Source organism: Gobio gobio, assembly GCF_949357685.1.
Source record: "Gobio gobio genome assembly, chromosome: 12".
In the NCBI taxonomy this organism is placed as follows: Eukaryota; Metazoa; Chordata; class Actinopteri; order Cypriniformes; family Gobionidae; genus Gobio; species Gobio gobio.
The window spans coordinates 11244479-11262789 of NC_137105.1; the positions used below are offsets into that span (position 1 = coordinate 11244479).

The 18311-nt window shown below is 37.7% G+C and overlaps 1 protein-coding gene across 1 annotated transcript in view; it reads right to left on the minus strand.

Moving 5' to 3' along the window:
- The window catches only part of man1a1 (mannosidase, alpha, class 1A, member 1), a 184875-nt gene that overhangs the window by 48357 nt on the left and 118207 nt on the right, over positions 1 to 18311 (minus strand). Inside the window, exon 5 of the mRNA XM_079832091.1 lies at positions 11017 to 11111. Within this exon, the coding sequence (XP_079688217.1) occupies positions 11017 to 11111 (95 nt within the window). The remainder of the gene's footprint in view (positions 1 to 11016; positions 11112 to 18311) is intronic.

The window sequence follows — 18311 nt, forward strand, 5'->3', positions numbered from 1 at the left end:
AATCGATTAATCTTGATTAATCGCATCCAAAATAAAAGTTAATGTTTACATAGTGTGTGTGTGTGTGTGTGTGTGTGTGTGTGTGTGTGTGTGTGTGTGTGTGTGTATGGAGTATAATTATTATGTATACAAATACACACTCATTCATGTATACATTTAAGAAATATTTGCATGTATATACTGTATATATATTTATATAATTTATATTATATATGAATATAAGTATTTTATATATAAATATAAAACAATTCTTACTTGTACACATGCATGTGTATTTATATATAAATAATAATTATACACAGTTCACACATGTAAAAACAAACTTTTATCTTGGATCGAGTAAACCGCGATTAATCGTTTTGACAGCATGCACATACTGTACATACATGTGTGTGTGTGTGTGTGTGTGTGTGTGTGTGTGTGTGTGTGTGTGTGTGTGTGTGTAAAATGTATTCAATATATAATTACATATTATGGTAAATGGACTGCATTTATATAGCGCTTATAACAGACCTACGGCCATGCAATGCAAGGCGCCATCCAGCTCGTCGGGAGCAGCTGGGATTAGGTGGGATTAGGTATTTATTATACATAAATATTTATATAATATATAAATATGTAATACAATTTAAAAATCTAACTTAACATTTATAAATTAAGGGAATAAATACACAGGGACAAGCATGTGAACAGATTACACACAGGTTTGAGTTCAATACTACTTTTGAACTGAGTTCCCCATCTCTCGCCCCCTGATTATTTTCTGTGTCTATCCACTGTCCTGTCATATTCAGCCATTAAAAGCCCATAAAAACCAGAAAATCCTTTTACAAAATAAAAGATTGCCTTTCTTTGAAATGCCTTCAACTGTGAACATTTTATGAAGATGCATTAGGATACTTCTGCACATTAAATGAGTACACTTACATTAGCACCTACAGCCTGAAAAGGGTCTGTGACATGAATTACAGGCATACCGCGGCACCACAGGTGCCTCGAGCCAACGCGAACAATAGCGTGGAAGCGAACAGCATTAGCGATGTGGACTAACGATATAGGTGACCCACATGAAGAGAGGAAAGCGCCTTTGCTAGAGGTGATAGGAGCACTTGTGCTAAGTGCAGATATGGTGGAAAGCTATATTTACAGACAGGAACTGAAAACCATTTGTCCTGTAGCTGTGTTATTAGCTGCTCCTTGTTATAAAATGGTAAATGTTCGGCCGCTCCATTTAGAGCATTTGTCAGAGCACTTCACTCCAGTTCTACAGCAGTTTAAACAAGGAAACACACCCTAGCCACTCAAGCTAATAGGAAAAGCTTTGATAAACAATGAAGTATGTTTCTGTTCTCTGCCATGTGCCGCCCACTCATTTTGCATTGTCCTCGCCAGCGGTGCCTGACTGCAAAAAAGACAAGTGTTAGGTAGTATGCGAGTCGAGGGATAACTCATCCAATCAAATCCGCTGACAGTTTGTCTTTCTCAGGATCTCTGCATTGACTTCCTGCTTGCCTAATACGATTGAAGAGCTCGGGTGGCCAGACATTCATCACAGACCAGGACATCTGGGAGCCTTGACCCTAGTATAGGTGTATGAAACAGGGGTGGGCGGTATGACCAAATCATTTATATTGTGTATAAATTACGGTCATGGTCTATTAGTGATGGATGCAAACCAAAATACAAGATTTATAATTAGAATTATTTTGGCATCAGTGCAAAGGCTTAATGTTATATATCAAACTGAGTTCTTATTGGATGAGTTATGTCTAAAGCTGCTAAAAACAGCCATTATACACTATGGTTGGGTACCGTTCACATTTTAACCGGTAACTGAAATTCAGTACCGGTAATCAACTGTACTTTTTTTCGGTACTTTAGGAATGTGTACATCAATAACTGTAAAGACTGTAAAGTCGTTTATAGAAGTGTTATTGACATTACGCCAGAGCTGCCCTGGTCGCTGTCTGCCATTTTCTGTGATGTTTGTTTACTGTAATATTTACTAGTAAATAGTAGGCTACTAGGTACTTCATTTAATTCATAAAAACAACCATTTTTATCATTAAAAGATTTCCCACAAATGATGTGTTGTGTATTTTCTGGTAATCAGATGAAGACAAAAGACATTCATTTAATTTATCTTTTAATTTAATTAAACTTTTTTGTCAAACAAAGTGCTGCACAACTGAGCTTTATATGGTTAAAATTAAAGCTGCAGTCCGTAACTTTTTTGGGTTAAAAATGATCCAAAATAGATTTTTGAGCAAGTACATAACCAGCCAGTGTTCAATACTATCTGCTTACCTTGGCTCGATTTACAACGGCAAACTTGTAATAATGTTTTAAATTACAGTGGTACTGGTGGATTTCCGCGGGAAATTCAAGCATGTCTTCGCGTCATTACGTCACATCTGTACACATAAAGAAGGTGTCCCGGCTAGTTATATTGCATGTGAGGATGTTGGAGGTGGAGATTTATAGCCTTTTCTCACAGCACTTGATATAATTAAACTTATCAATTTGATGGCGGATCCAGAAAGGTTCAAACGACAATCACCAGTGACAACTGGAGATTCACCGGTTGTAAAATGCAAAAGACTTCAGACTTTCGGGGTGTGTCTCAATCATCCCCCTAGCTAAGAAGTCAGGACACAAGTCAACGGGCTGACTCCCTGATCAGTGCCCTACTACTGAGCTAGGGAGCTGACGCACCCTCGGAGTGACTTCAACCGGGCCCATGCGAAAACAAGGATAAAAATGGCTTTTGAAAGTCGTGTTTTAAAGGGATTCAAAACGGACGCAGAGACTGTTTTTTTCTGCTGGGCAAGACATTTCAATGATTAAATTATGTAATAGAAGCACGCTTGTTCTTCCCTTAATTCATACAGTAACGGAGTTTTCTTTGTTGTGCCTTTCTCGTTTTGCCATGTTATGTTGTGCTAGCTATATATGAGAGGGAGCAATTCACCTCTGACAGTTACTCCACATTCATTTCTTGGTAGGCTATATGATAGTTAGAAATTAGACTGCACAGAAATGGAAACTACAGGTAGCCCTAATACACATTAAAATGTAGTCACGCTATCCGGATGTTAACATTAACAATTTATAAACAAAGTATAATTTGCATGGTTTGACGTGATATGATAAGCGATCGTTAGATTTAATCATTGCGATTTAGCTAACTGCAATGCTTTTTTCCCCTTAGTTGGTCAGAACAAAAGTGGATGTTATCTACTTACTTGTTCAGATGACATTTCAGGTGAAAATTTCATGTTGGTCATACTTTCAAAAAGTATAATCTGTGATTCTGAATGACAGTATCCACACCGCAAATTCTCCTCAAAACATTGGATTCCTCCGCGCTGTGCCGTGCCGAGGCACAAATCACGTAAAGTTAATAATTCTGCGATTTTTGCGATTTAATATTCACAGACACTAGTCTATATCACCAGATGCGTTCTCAGGTACCGAAATTTGGTACCAATTGATTTAATGTGAATCAGTACTCGTACCGACGTAATTCGGTATGTGCCCTTAAAAGTACAGAATTCGGTACCCAATCCTATTATACACACAACCGTGACGCACATCTCTTGGAGTGCCTACAACCCCTTCAGCCGTGACTTATTCACAATACAACACTAGCATCGAGTACCTTACCGCTTTTATAAAACGGTTACCACACAATACAAATATTAAGGCCAAAAATATATACATCAATGCAACTTTCATGAAGTAATCATCAATAGTCCCTGACCGTGAACAGCAACAGAAGTTACATTATTATACCATTCGATGATGGCAAAGACTGTCTTTATGAGTGAGTGAGTCAGTAGCGAAGACTATAAAGGACTGAAACTTGTTGTGAACGCAGAGGAGCAAGATGCAACTGACAAATGCTTTGACTAGAGCTGTCAGTCTCAGGGAACGGGAAAACCCATTAACTGTTAAAGAGCACCTATTATGGCATTTAAAATGTTCCATTGTTTTAGAAGTCCCCAACAACAGTTTTGCATGCATGCAATGACAAAAAAGACTTTAGTTTTCTTATAATATGCATTTATTTTGACCTGTTTTGACAGCGATTCTCAAATGATTCCTTTAGTGATTCACTTTTCAAAACCCCGCCTTTACGTGACTCTAATCTGCCGTGATAGGTCCGATGACCCAGTCAGTTGTGATTGGTATAGTCTGTGCAGATATTTTCAGAAACGGAACGCCCATCAAAGTCTTATAGTGACAGTAATTTGTTAATGTGTCAGGAGTTATGAATATGAAAACCGCGTCAGAACCGATTGATTGTAATATGAGCCTCAGCTGATCTCATTCATAAAAAAAATTCCTCTATTCTCCTCACGAAGACTCGCGACAAATCAACATCCCTCAGGGCTTTTAGTTCAAAAGTGTGCAGATGAGGAGACATATTGATAGATTCTCATATGTCTGTGTCAAATTTCTAAACAGAGGAGTATTTTTTATTCAATACATTGTGAGGAAATGCGCAGACATAGCCTAATCATGAGCGATTGAGTCTCTTATGTGTTGTTTTCAATTCATACTGGCAGCCGGAGGGCGCTCTGTGCACATGTAATCCATATATGGTACAGATAGACGAAGAAGAACCATGTGCCATAATAAAAGTCCATTATAAAAGCTTCCTGAGATCGCGAAACATGCAAATAGAGACATTTGATGATTAAATAAACACACAATCGCGACAATGTATGGTTTGTCTTCAAGCCACTTAGTCTTCAAATGCTCATCCTTAGGCAGATGAAAAAAGTTTGCTTTTGAGGTGCACTTCAGAACACAGCGTCTCGTCGCCATGATGTTTTCTAGTTTTCACTGGCGTCTTGGAGCGCAATAAGTGGGCGTATCGTATTCAAATAACTTGACAAGTTGACGTCATCTAGTCAGAGAAAAAGCTTCGGTCTTCTAACGATTCTTAAAAACGACTCTTACTTTTGAAAGAAAATAACTATATATACGGTGTACTGTCATATTTCAAACTTTGCAGGATGTTTTTGTTCACTTAGATCTATGTTACACACTACATGAAAGGTAAATTTCAAAATTCCATGATAGGTGCTCTTTAAAACTCCTTAAGCTTCATGAGCACGTGCACGGGTTGAAGCGCTATTTTTAGCACGAGTGTAATGTTTGTTAATAGATTTAACGTAAAAAAACATCATTAATCTTGACAAACTATATATCATTCTAAAGGTCTAAACCTCAAGCATCGAGGACAGACCACTGTTTTTCAATGAAAAGCTTATAACGGCTGTATTTTTGCATGAATGTAAGCAATACACATCAAAACAATTGATAAGAAAAAAAGAGCACATACCGTAGTTTCCTAATTACGAGCCACACACGCATCCAGTGCTAAAAGTTTCCAGAATGAATGGAAAGGTGAGGGTCCACTGAATAACATCCCATAGAGCATTTTAATCCAACGAAACAATAACGGTGTAATATTGATGGTTAATCCTTTGTTTACATCGCATTTCCGCGGAGCGGAGTATCATACTAGACTGTTATGCAATAAAATAATGCACCAAAAACCGTCTCCCGGTAGCATAAAGTGGCATGGGTTTAAAGCTTAGAATGTTACGAACATATTACAACTAACCCCACTCAAAAACATGCAAAGATAGCCGCGATATAGTCAAAAATATCCAACCATAGCACTCGTTTTATCTGATGTCATGACGTGCTCATCCAATGATAATGTCTGTTTATCTGGAGCCAATAAAAGCATTGAATCGTCATGACTGACAGAAAATGTAGCCAATGAACACACGATTCCAACGAGACCTCTCATGTGTGTATTTGTCACATGGGCGTGAATATTTATTCATTTGAATGTGGCGCGCTCTCCCACGAGAGGCTGAGACAAGTCTGTGTGACTGTGACACACACACACACACACACACACACCCCTCCCCGGCGTCATCTGACAGCTAAAGCTAACGGGCTAGTACAGACGGTCTCTTTGTAGTAACTGTTTGCTAATCTTACTAACTGGACGGAATTTATTATCCAATGGATCGTCAAAAGAAGTTTTTATTGTGCTGAAGATGCTTTATTTGAGCTCACTCGAAGCAGCTATGTGGAAAACCATTGAGGAGAGTGAAGACAGCGATGACGGTGCTTGTTGACAGAGAAGTTGATCCAATAACATACCGGTGAGTTGCTATGTGTAGTTGTTTATGTATATTGAGAATGTGTGTGAGAATGTATTTATTTTATTGTTTCTGTGTGCTAGAAAAAATGCAATATACCAGTATGCATTATATGCTGATATTTTGCATTTTTCCTAGCACACATGGGGAAAAAGTATAAATAATTTTTCCCCGTGTGTGTAAATAAAACATATATATATATAACACATGTAATTGTTTATATATATATATATATATATATATATATATATATATATATATATATATATATATATATATATATATATATATATATATATATATATATATATATATATATATATATATATATTGAGACTGTATTTATTTTATGTTTTTCCTGTGTGCTAGAAAAATTACAATATACCAGTATAGATTATATATATACTGATATTTAGCATTTTTTCTAGCACACACAGAAAAAAAAAAAAAATATATATATATATATAATATATAAAATGCATTTTTTTCCCCTATGCTACAAAAAACGAATTGACGAAAAAAGAAAAGTTCTGGACGGCCGACCATCTGTGTGATTGTTGAATGCTCACTGTATCACCGGCCATTAGATTGATTGTAGGACTGTGTGAGAATGTATGGGCCACCGTCAATATGAATGCTCACTGTATAGCCGGTCGTTAGATTGATGCTTGGGCTGTGTGAGAATGTATAGGTGGCCGTCAATATGAATGCTGTCTAACCGACTGCCCATCAGTTTCATTGTTCATGGGATGGCCTGTAATTAGAGTGAATGATGACAGTGTGATTGTTGATTGAATGGGCAAACTATACAGAAATAGGACATGCAGTGCTAATTCTCATTCCTTTCCTTGCCATTCTACAGGCATCAGGTTGAGTCTTCAGATGAGCTATGGCATCCAAGCACCAGCCAACCAGCAGAAAAGAGAAGAACGCTTTCAGATTCTTCAAGATCTGCACTTGCTGTTGTAGACCTGAATCCGCCAGTAAAAGGCCAGTAAATGTTTTTTTTTTTTACATTTGCAAATTGTGTGTGTTTTTATAGCTATATATTTATATTATATTGTTATTTATATTACTAGTTATATTTATAGTTATTATACTTATATTACTTGTTGTATTTTCAGTTGCAAAGAAGTTTAGCTCTTTTTTATTAATATTTCATTTTTATTATATTTTTATAAGTTCTGTTGTACAAATAAATCACTAATACTAAGTCTTATGGTTCTGCCTATTATTTTATAGTTGAAAAAGCATTCAAGCATCATATATGATGGCTAAAACAGCTTGCAGTACCCTTCATAACATTAGGTTATCAAGTCTCCTGTAGGTTTCTTGGCACCTGGACATATTCTTAGAAAAAAGCATGCAGGAACCCCATTTTTCATGATATCTTCGTCAAATTTTAAATATAAACTGATGAGACTTTTGCCTTTCAATTCATTAACTAACTGGATTCCTCCAGGCTTATTTTCATATATTTTTACATCAAATAATAAAGTGTTCATTGTAGCACAAATCATCTTCAAGACACTTCAACTTCTATAACTGTTTGTCTTTCTAAGTTTTTTTCTACTTTAATGTTTGGGTAATAAACTGTAAAGTGTCTTCTTTTTAAAGATGTCTAAATTGTGCATGTAGTGCAAATTGTTTAGCAACTGCAATTGTTTTAGTTGGGAGATGTTATTTCTGGGGATGTGCCTCAAGCAGGCGGAGGGAGAAATGGAACAGACATAGTCTTGGAAAAAAGCTTGCAGGAACCACATTTTTCATTATATCTTCCTCAAACTTGAAATATAAACTGATAAGTCGTGTGGCTTTCAATCCATAACTGAACTGGATTCCTCCAGGTCTATTTTCATATATTTTTACATGAAATAATACAACATTCTGTGTAGTGCAAATAATTTTTGAGGCATTTCAACTATTATAATTTTTTATCTGTTTGAGAATTATCAACTCTGATTGCTTTTTAGTAGAGTCCCAAGTGTCTTCTTTCCAAAGATACCTTAATTGTGCCTGTAGCACACTGTTCTCAGGAGCTATAATTGTTTTAATTCAGGTAGGTCGTTTTCAGCTGTGAGCCCCAAAGTGGGGTTGCAGTTTAACAGGTTAAAAGGACAAGATATCGCAAGGGATATTCATGCAGATTTTGTATTATGAACATAGGACTGACCTGAAGGAAAATGCTGCATCTAAATGCAGGTAATACACTTGCTCACTCGATCTTTCTCTCACATAATACAGTAATCTTCAATGAACAATGGCAATGAGGACAAACATATGTTTACGTTGCTAAGAGAGGTTGCTAAAGGTGTTGTGCAGTGATACACAGAACAGTTGGGTGAAGAGGTCATAGCCGTGTTTTATCGTGAATAAAACACAGCTATTAACCAGAATCAAGGACCGGAACTAACCGCTTTATAAAGACAAATCACCCAGCCCTAGTACGAAATAAAACTATTCATCTACACAAACTATTGTTATAATCCACAAAAGCTAAAACTATTTAATGAATATATATCTAAAAGGAACAAGTTTTAGGAATTTTGTCAATTACCAGAGAACATTTTTGTCAGTCATTTAGTAAAACCCACCCCCCAAAAAAAAAACATTTACAGGGCAAGAAATATGCAAGGAATTATTTAGTTTTTTTACAGTCAAAAGTTAAATGTTAAAATGAGACTAGAGTGATAGAATCTGGTTAGCAGTGTTGCTACTGTTAACTAAAACTATACAAATATTTTTTTTGTTAATTAAAATAAAGATTAAATAAAATAAATATTAGATTAAAAAAAACGTAAAAACTTCAATGAAAATTAGATTTGCAAATAATACTAAAATAACACTGCCGGTTAAGTAGTATCCAATATATGATGTACATAATAATGACATAATACATTATGTAGCTAACCACAAAGTACTTTTTACATGAAAAAAAAAAAAAACTCTAGTGACTGGTAACAAGAAACTCACCCACCCAGAAAATAAGAAAATTAGTCCCACAGCTAAAAAAAATTATTCAATTATTTGCACGTTTACTATTGAAGCCTCATAGAATTCTATTGGAAGTGCATTATTATAAACAAAACTTTGAACCAAAATTAATTTTCTGTGGTGATTGACTACAATGTAATAGAGTAGAGATGCTCCGATCAGCATTTTTGGGGCCGATCACCGATTACCGATCACCAAGATCATGATCTGCCGATTGCCGATCACTGCCGATCACAGAATGGCAATCTTTTATCTATAATCTTGCAGAGTTTGCACCATTTGTAGAAATGAAACTAACTCTAAATTAACTGAGTCAAGATCTTGAAGAACCACCAAGTGTTTATTTTAGAAAATGAGATAACTTAAGACTATTGTAGGCCATCTTTCCCAAATAAATGTATATAATAAATGTATATAATTCTCACCTAAATATTTGATCATGCAGTGCATTTTTGTTTTTAAAAACAATTTTTCAGGTAGGTCTAACATTAGTATTGAGGTAAGAAATACTAAAGACATTTAATAAGAAATCAAATGTAAATTAATATTGGTCTTCCCTGAATAAATTAAATTAGATTCATCCTTACACTTAAGGTTGCAAAAGTTAGTCATTCAAGAGCAGTGGGTGTCATAAAGGTTCAACACAAGACAAAGAGAAACTCAGAGACAGCAGCAGTTTATTCGACAGCTGTCACTTTAAGAGTGAACACGGTTACGGTTACATGCAGTTGCACAAATGTTCACTCGCGAGTCACGACGGGGTTTACGTGCATACTCGTCAAGACGGTCATTTAGTACATACATATGTGTGTATCTGACCATTTCAGCGCACTTTGTACTCGCAAGCTTTTTGTGAGATGGCCTGTGTGTGTGTGTGTGTGTGTGTGTGTGTGTGTGTGTGTGTGTGTGTGTGTGTGTGTGTGTGTGTGTGTGTGTGTCCAGACCGTGCGCGCGAGTGCGGTTTGAACACTGGCAAGACTTAAAAATAAATGCAAATGATAAACTTTAGTGACAATGCGACACTGCCTCGATTGTGCAAAGTGGCAAATCCTGTGTCAACTGAGCACCTCGATTTTAGTGCAGATGCGATGCGCTGATGTGAAGCCATTTGAGCATTTTGAAAGGGAGAGAGAGCGCGCGCGCACGCTGTGATTCACGCGCGCTGTTTGTGAACTTATGTCCCACAGAACGTTTTCAAATGACTGCGAAAGTTATCTAATATAGAAATATGAATTGTACCTCACCTTCAGCATTATAATTATTTTACCCGCACTGGAAAGAGAATGAGACGGTGTCGCTGCATATTATGCCCTAGCTCTCACAGCAGGCGCGGGGTTTATGTGTCGTCAGCATGCGATCGGTTCATGAGATCGGCCTTTTTGGAGACCGCCGATCAACCATCCCAAAGCGATTATCGACCGATCATGATCGGTTGCCGATCGATCGGAGCACCCCTATAATAGAGCATTAATTTTATGGATCATACCAACTGACATTTCTGAGACCAAGCTAGCTGAAATATGCCAAATATTACAAAACAGGTATAACAGCATGAAACGACTGACAACAAAGGAAGCAGCATTTACAGTTAGTCAGAAAATCGCTCCTGCAGAAAATGATTTCTGCAACAAAATAATGCCACCAGACTGTTTATTCATTATCATATCTTGGAGGACCGGGTGCACAGGGGACGGAGACCCGCTGCTGGGTTTGAGGAATTAGATACAGTGCTTGCGAGTTAATAAGACATGCAGTGCAGAGATCTGACCTGCTTGGCTGAAGAAAGCCTAGGGAGTTCATGCGGAAATGTGTTTGTTTGTGCGTCACTGACCTCTTTAGGTTGAGGAGAGCCCAAGGGACGCCAGTCGGGGTCTTAAAAGCCGGCAACAGCTTCTCTCCTAGTTCAACAGCTTTTTTCCTGAACACCTGAAGTGAAAGAAAGACAGACAGACACATAGAGGTTAGTCTAACCTCATCCATACAAAGCAACAGCAGAGCCGTGTAACCTCTGGCTGCCCCTGCCTTTCCATAAACTCGCCATATTTATTTTATCACTCATATTTGCATGATGCACAGAGTCAGCCGAGAGAAAGAGAGGCATTGATATTCTGCAGAGGGCAGGATTCAGGAGACGGCTGATAACAGCAGATAAGACGAGGGCACACGGCCCGCTGTAAACTTGCTGCCTGCCTGTCATCTTCTGTCTGCAACCTGGCCCTTCATTCTACTCCTCTGACATTTCAAACCATCAGGGATGCTACGAATCCCTCGACCAGCAAATATGCTGCATATCCGTCTGCTGCTGCTGAGATGGTATCGTGCTGAGCCAAAGCAGACTGATCTGGCTTTAGTTGTTTTATACAGAAATTTTAAGAGCATTTTGAGGCTATATTCAACAATTTATTTATTTACACTATCCTTCAAAAATGTGGGGACATTAATACTTATTCTCTTCTTTTTTTTCTTTTTTTTTGAAGGAAACTAATACGTTTATTCAGCACATAGATTTGATCGAAAGATTCATTTCCCACAAAAATATTAAGCCGCAGATTATGTTTTCAACATAATAATAAGAAATGTTTCTTATTAGAATGAATAGTAATGATGCTGTAAATTCAGCTTTGCCACCACAGGAATAAATTATGATTTGAAATATATTACAATAGAAAACAGTTATATTAAATCATAATAATATTTGATAACATTACTGTTTATGTATTTTTGAATTTTGAACTTTTCAACGGTAGTGTATATATTTAAATAAAATGCATTTAAATAAAAAATAAACAAATTATAATTATTTTTTTTTAAATAAACTGCTTATTGCTTTCATTTTTACTGATTTTTACTACTACGATTAGCTATTTTTAACAGAAAAATATACATTTGTATTCTTCTTCAAAAGTTGTGTATAAAAACTAAGCACATATTGACAACTATAAATGAATAACCATGAACAATTATCAAATTATTTATATTCCTTAAAGGGATAATTCACCCTGAAATGAAAATAAAGCCATCTTTTACTCACCCTGCTGTTGTTCCATTGCCCTATGTCCTATCAGCAGCCGCTCACGCAATTTTGTCATGACAACCGGTACATAACATTCACTTCAGGAGGTTTATCTCATTATTAGTATTGTATTATTTCTTATTATTGACCTTATAGAAGAGACGAGAGTCACGTTTGTTTCTATTGAGCCTGATTTCTCAAAATGGTGCGTGTGTGTGCTTATCCTGGGTGCCATGACAACAATGCAAGTAATAGTAAGCATGAGCGGCTGCTGAGTGCTCGCACGCACTCACAGGAACGCGTACAGAGCTCAGTATTTTGACTGAATAAAACGGTTCCTTTCTCGCAAAAAACCCTATAGAATGCCTCCTGAACACTTTCCATACATGGCGAGCGTCTCACTGTATCATTGCGTGATACTTTTGTTTCATTTTTGTAATTTTTAGCCATAGACTGTAAAAAAATATGGACGTGTCCGTGACGTCACCCATAGGATTCTGATGAGCCGTTCTGAAGCGTAAAGTATGGACGAAATGGCCATTGCCATCTTTGCAGCGCGTCACTCCCGGATAACAGAAAATGGGCAACAAGGCGGGACGTGGGCGGAGCTGAAGTGACGCGATGACTAACAGATAGCAGATAAATGGCTATCCACCTGTCACTCGAAGTGGCCACGCCCTTAATTATGCAGAACTTTAATGCTTTATATAATGTAAACGAATGAGTTATAAAAAAATTCACCCCCCTTACAGTTGTCATGAAGGGCAAAATTAGCCGTACAGACCAAAACCACAATTTGTACCAGGCTGTAAACATGTTTTAATCTGCTGTAAAGTTGGGCATTTTAACATGGGGCTCAATGAGATTCTACTCCCTTCTGAAGCCTGTCCCTAGCGGCCAGTCGATGAATTGCAGTATATGTCACTTCCCTATTGGCATCAAGAGAAACTGCGGGAGGTTGCCGCTTGGTTTTAGCCTGGTTCGCCATTCACTGCCATTATATGGAGGAGCGCATGCAGGTTTTTTTTGTTTTGACTTTTGACTTTTGAGGTCCAAAAAAGATAGAAGGGCATAGGGCACTGGAACAACAGCAGGTGAGTAAAAGTAGGCTTTATTTTCATTTCAGGGTGAACTATCCCTTTTAATATTTTTTAACAGACTATCAAACAATTCTCCCAATGTTTGATAAATTGTTAACAAGCTAGACACCATTATATCAGCAATATATTTACAGTAAACCAGCATAATGTCAACAAATGTTCGATCCATCACAGTTATCCTAGTTTTCTTTTGATGATGATTTCCACTGATCCATACCGTAAGATCCACTTATAAAGGTTTCTTGCACTAATAAGTTAGTTTTGCATCGTTCTTTTTGACTCCTAAAATGGCAATTTTTTGCAACTGCATCTTTAAGACTTATATTTAAATGACCAGCTTTTCATGATATGTCCCATTTAAGCAAATATTTATGGTATTTGTTGTAGGGTTTAGCTCCTTTGGAGGGTTATTTTGATGAAGGATGCAGATCTGTGTAAGAGAGCTGTATTTACCAGTCCCTCTTGTAATTCATCCTGTGAGTCAGAAAGCCCAAAAAGCAAAAGGTCCCATGAGCACGGCCAGATCGCTGCGTGAGAGCCTTTCACAACACGAGAGCGAGACAGAAATTAAACTGCTAAATTTATTGGGGAATAAAAGCACTGCACTAGTGTGAACCAGTAAAACGATAATAATCGGGATTAAATCAGCTGTAACAGTGAAGTATTTTAGAGAGTCAGTATCAAATCTAAACATACTACTGATCACAAATCCTACTGCTGAGCTCATCTACAGCCCTAAATGAGGACGCCTTTACCTCCAAGTCTGCCATTCGGTATGCATATGAAGGATGAGGTCAACACCTCGAAGCGTGCAACGCTCTGTGGCGTTTTCCCCAGCGCATCGACGGCCTAGATGAAGCCTGTGTGCTCGCCCTTGCTCGTTCAAACACAAGGTGAGCTGTTATCCTGTCCATGTGAATTCACTTAGCAGGTTGTCTGGTTGGATGTCGCCAACAGGCCCGCCACCTTCGCCATGTCCAAGGCTTTTAGGCAGGTTTTAAAAGAAAGTTTGGAAGTGAGCCTTAGAGTGTCACATACAGCATGCATCCTTTCTATTCTAAATAACTGGGAACAAAAACAGCCAGAAGCTCCGTCAAACCTGCTGCTTTTGCTATTAGCAGCCGGCAACGTGAGTGCTTATGTCAAGCTGTGTTTTGTAGCTTGTGGCATGAATGGTTTCTATGCCGATTTAAACAGTGTTATAGGAACATACACTATATTGCCAAAAGTATTAGGACACCCCTCCAAATCATTTGCCACAGGTGTATAAAATTAAGCACCTAGGCATGCAGACTGCTCCTACGAACATTTGTGAAAGAATGGGTTGCTCTCAGGAACTCAGGAATTCAAGCGTGGTACCGTGATAGGTTGCCACCTGTGCAATAAGTCGAATTTTCTCACTACTAAATATTCCACGGTCAACAATTAGTGGTATTATAACAAAGTGGGAACAACAGCAACTCAACCACGAAGTGGTAGGCCATGTAAAATCAGAGCAGGGTCAGCGCATGCTGAGGCGCACAGTGCGCAGAAGTCACCAACTTTCTGCAGAGTCAATAGCTACAGACCTCCAAACTTCGTGTGGCCTTCAGATTAGATCAAGAACAGTGTGTAGAGAGCTTCATGGAATGGGTTTCCATTGCCGAGCAGCTCATCCAAGCCTTACATCACCAAGTGCAATGCAAAGCGTGAGATGCAGTGGTGTAAAGCACGGCGCCACTGGACTCGAGCAGTGGAGACGTGTTCTCTGGAGTGATGAATCACGGTTCTCTGTCCGACAATCCGATGGATGAGTCTGGGTTTGGCGGTTGCCAGGAGAACGGTACTTGCCTGATTGCATTGTGCCAAGTGTAAAGTTAATAATAAATCGGGATTATGGTATGGGGGTTGTTTTTCAGGGGTTGGGCTTCGCCCCTAGGTTCCAGTGAAAGGAACTCTTAATGCTTCAGTATACCAAGACATTTTGGAAAATGTCATGCTCCCAACTTTGTGGGAACAGTTTGGGGATGGCATGACCTCAACCCGATAGAACACCTTTGGGATGAATTAGAGCGGAGACTGTGAGCCAGGCCTTCTCGTCCAACATCAGTGCCTGACCTCACAAATGCGCTTCTAGAAGAATGGTCAAAAATTCCTATTAACACACTCCTAAACCTTGTGGAAAGCCTTCCCAGAAGAGTTGTTATAGCTGCAAAGGGTGGGTCAACTCCATATTAAACCCTACGGATTATGAATGGGATGTCATTAAAGTCCATGTGCATGTAAAGGCAGACGTCCCAAAACTTTATCACCTGTGATTGCATTCACTTTCAATAATTCAATGCAACTTTTGACAAGTCATGGGAGAGCCGATCACTCAAAGCGTGTCATTACTTTTATCAATGTCGGTAACAAAATCCCTACACCTCAGAGAAAACAAAAAAGACAAACAGGCTCTGCTAGACATTTTTAAATAAATCGATGAGAATGTTTTATACAAACAGTCAGCCTTTAATTTAAATGAGAACTGATGGCCACAGTGTGCTAGAGATTTATGTGGTCAATTTATCAGTGGAGAGTACAGAATTTGTACTGATTACATTAATTTAACAAATTACAAAATTAAGCATAATTAAGTAGTGCTTGCATGCGTAATTTTTTTCCCATGATGCCTTAGCAACATTTTTTTTTTAAATAAAATAATCGTAGTATTATTTAGATCATTTTGTGATATTTATTATGTTTATATTAGTTTTATTTATATTTCGCTTAATATTTAATAAAAAAATACCATTTCAGTTTAACATTATTATTAAATATAAATATAAATATTATTAAATATAATTAACAACAATCATCATCATAATAACTCATTATAATTATTTTAATATTTACTACTATTACTACTACTACCACTGTTGCCTCTGGCTTGGCGTGCTCAGTTTGGGACACTCAATTTTTCAACTAAACAATGAAATAAATCTAATTAATAAACTAAATTAACCATTTAAACTACTTATTGATCTAAAGCCCACACTGTCACTGTATGATAATTGAAATGAACTGATGACATCAGCGTTTTTTCCAGAATGGCTATACAGCTGAATAAAATTATGCTGCATTATTTTCCTGTTTAACACTGTAAAGCTGCTTTGAAACAATCTACATTGTTAAAAGCGCTATATAAATAAAGTTGACTTGACTTGACTACTACTACTACTGTGTAAAAAGTAATGCTGAGAAGAAATAAAAACAAGTTAAGCAGACTCATAACTTTAAGGTTTCTCAAAAATGTCCTGTGCCACTTCAAGGTGTAAGTGCGAGTGCGTATGGACATGTGCAAGACACAAAGCAACTGTTGGTCAAGTGCTAGACGTCCACTAAATAAGATAAATTGCCTTGACAGTGGATGGTGACTGGAAAACCTCATGAGCCTTTACCTAGATTGCGGTTAGGACTACAGGGACGGGAGCACACCGCTGCAGAGAGCCACCTGACCCTTTCAAAGCCCTCCAAAACCTGCATGCACTCACCCAGAGATCAGTCTGATCCAGGTACGGAGACCAGCGGACAAAGGTTAAAAAAAAAGCAATGAAAGCAAAGCCCTAAAGCTCAAGACAGCTTTGACAAAGACTGACATTTACACCACTATGAGGTCCACAGCTCATGCCAAGGGAGCATAGAAAGTGTATTTTGGAGAAATGAAAATATGGCTAAACTAACAGCAAAAGGTGCTGCATGCAAATCTGAATTAATTTCAACTTCAAATCAGGTCACACGAATGAAGGTCTTTTGAAAAATGCAAATTAAGTCCATCATTAACTTTAGGATAGCTTTGCACAAACAAAGGTGGACAGCAATGCTGATTGAGAGTGTCGAATGTACTGTTCCAGTAAAATGTATTACAAAACAAAGTTGCAGTTTCGATATTTCATTAAACAGAGTGAATTTTCCACATAACGGTAGATATTTTTGGGAAAACCGATTTAGGTTTAAAAGATTAATTGCTGAAGAAAATCTGTTATCAGATGATTCCGAGGTAAACCAGGCACAAAAAAAAACAAGGTCAACAAATAAAATCCCAGAAGCCGTAGCCCAGTTGAACTCCATTTACCAAATTAATGGTGTTTTAATACATTTTTATTTTATTGAATCGTTATTGTCCATCCATAGTGGTGTTTGCTAAGGTGTTTGTTAAGTACCATTATTACTATTGCTCATAGAACACACACACACGCACACACTTGGAACTCATTTATAGAGGGTTTTATTAATCTGTTGATAATTAGACGAGACACTTCAGTGCCCTCCGAAGACATCATTTTAGGTTGGCACGCAGGCATTGTGGTTGTGTGTGTGTCTGTGTGTGAGTGCGAGTATGAGAGAGAAAGAGAGAGACTGGCGCTCAGTCATACAACACTCACACATTAATTCATGAATAATGCCCATTTAGATTTTTAAAATGTTTTAAATTAAAAACATTTTGTAATCATTGTGTAACGCACACACACACACACACACACACACCAAATCATAAAACTAAAGGGAAAAATTTATGAAATGAGTGAATAATACAAGCTTCTCGTTCTCTGCAAACTTGAGCTACATAGCATGAAATATTGATTTTCAGTAAGGTCTGAAGTGAAGAACTACACTTGATATCTTTCAGGACTAACAGCATGTAGACAGACAGAACAGTCACACATTAATAATTAAAAGCTGTTAATTAATTGAAACAAGACTAAGAAGCTTAAAAAAACAGAAGCGAAAGAGTTGTTTGACACTGTCCTGTGCTAAATGGCTGTCACCTCTGACACAGCAGAAAGCGCCGTTTGACATCACTGAGGGTCTGGTACAGTAGATCACGTCATAAAGCGAGCAGGGGACACTTCTGAAAGTAGCACCTGAAAGCAATTACTCTGAACATTTCTACATATTTATCTTAAGTCAGCAGAGCGAGGCAGCTCTAGCCCGTGAGGCTCATCCTTGAGCTCCTGCAGTGTATGCAAGAGGAAGACAGATGAGGGGAAAATA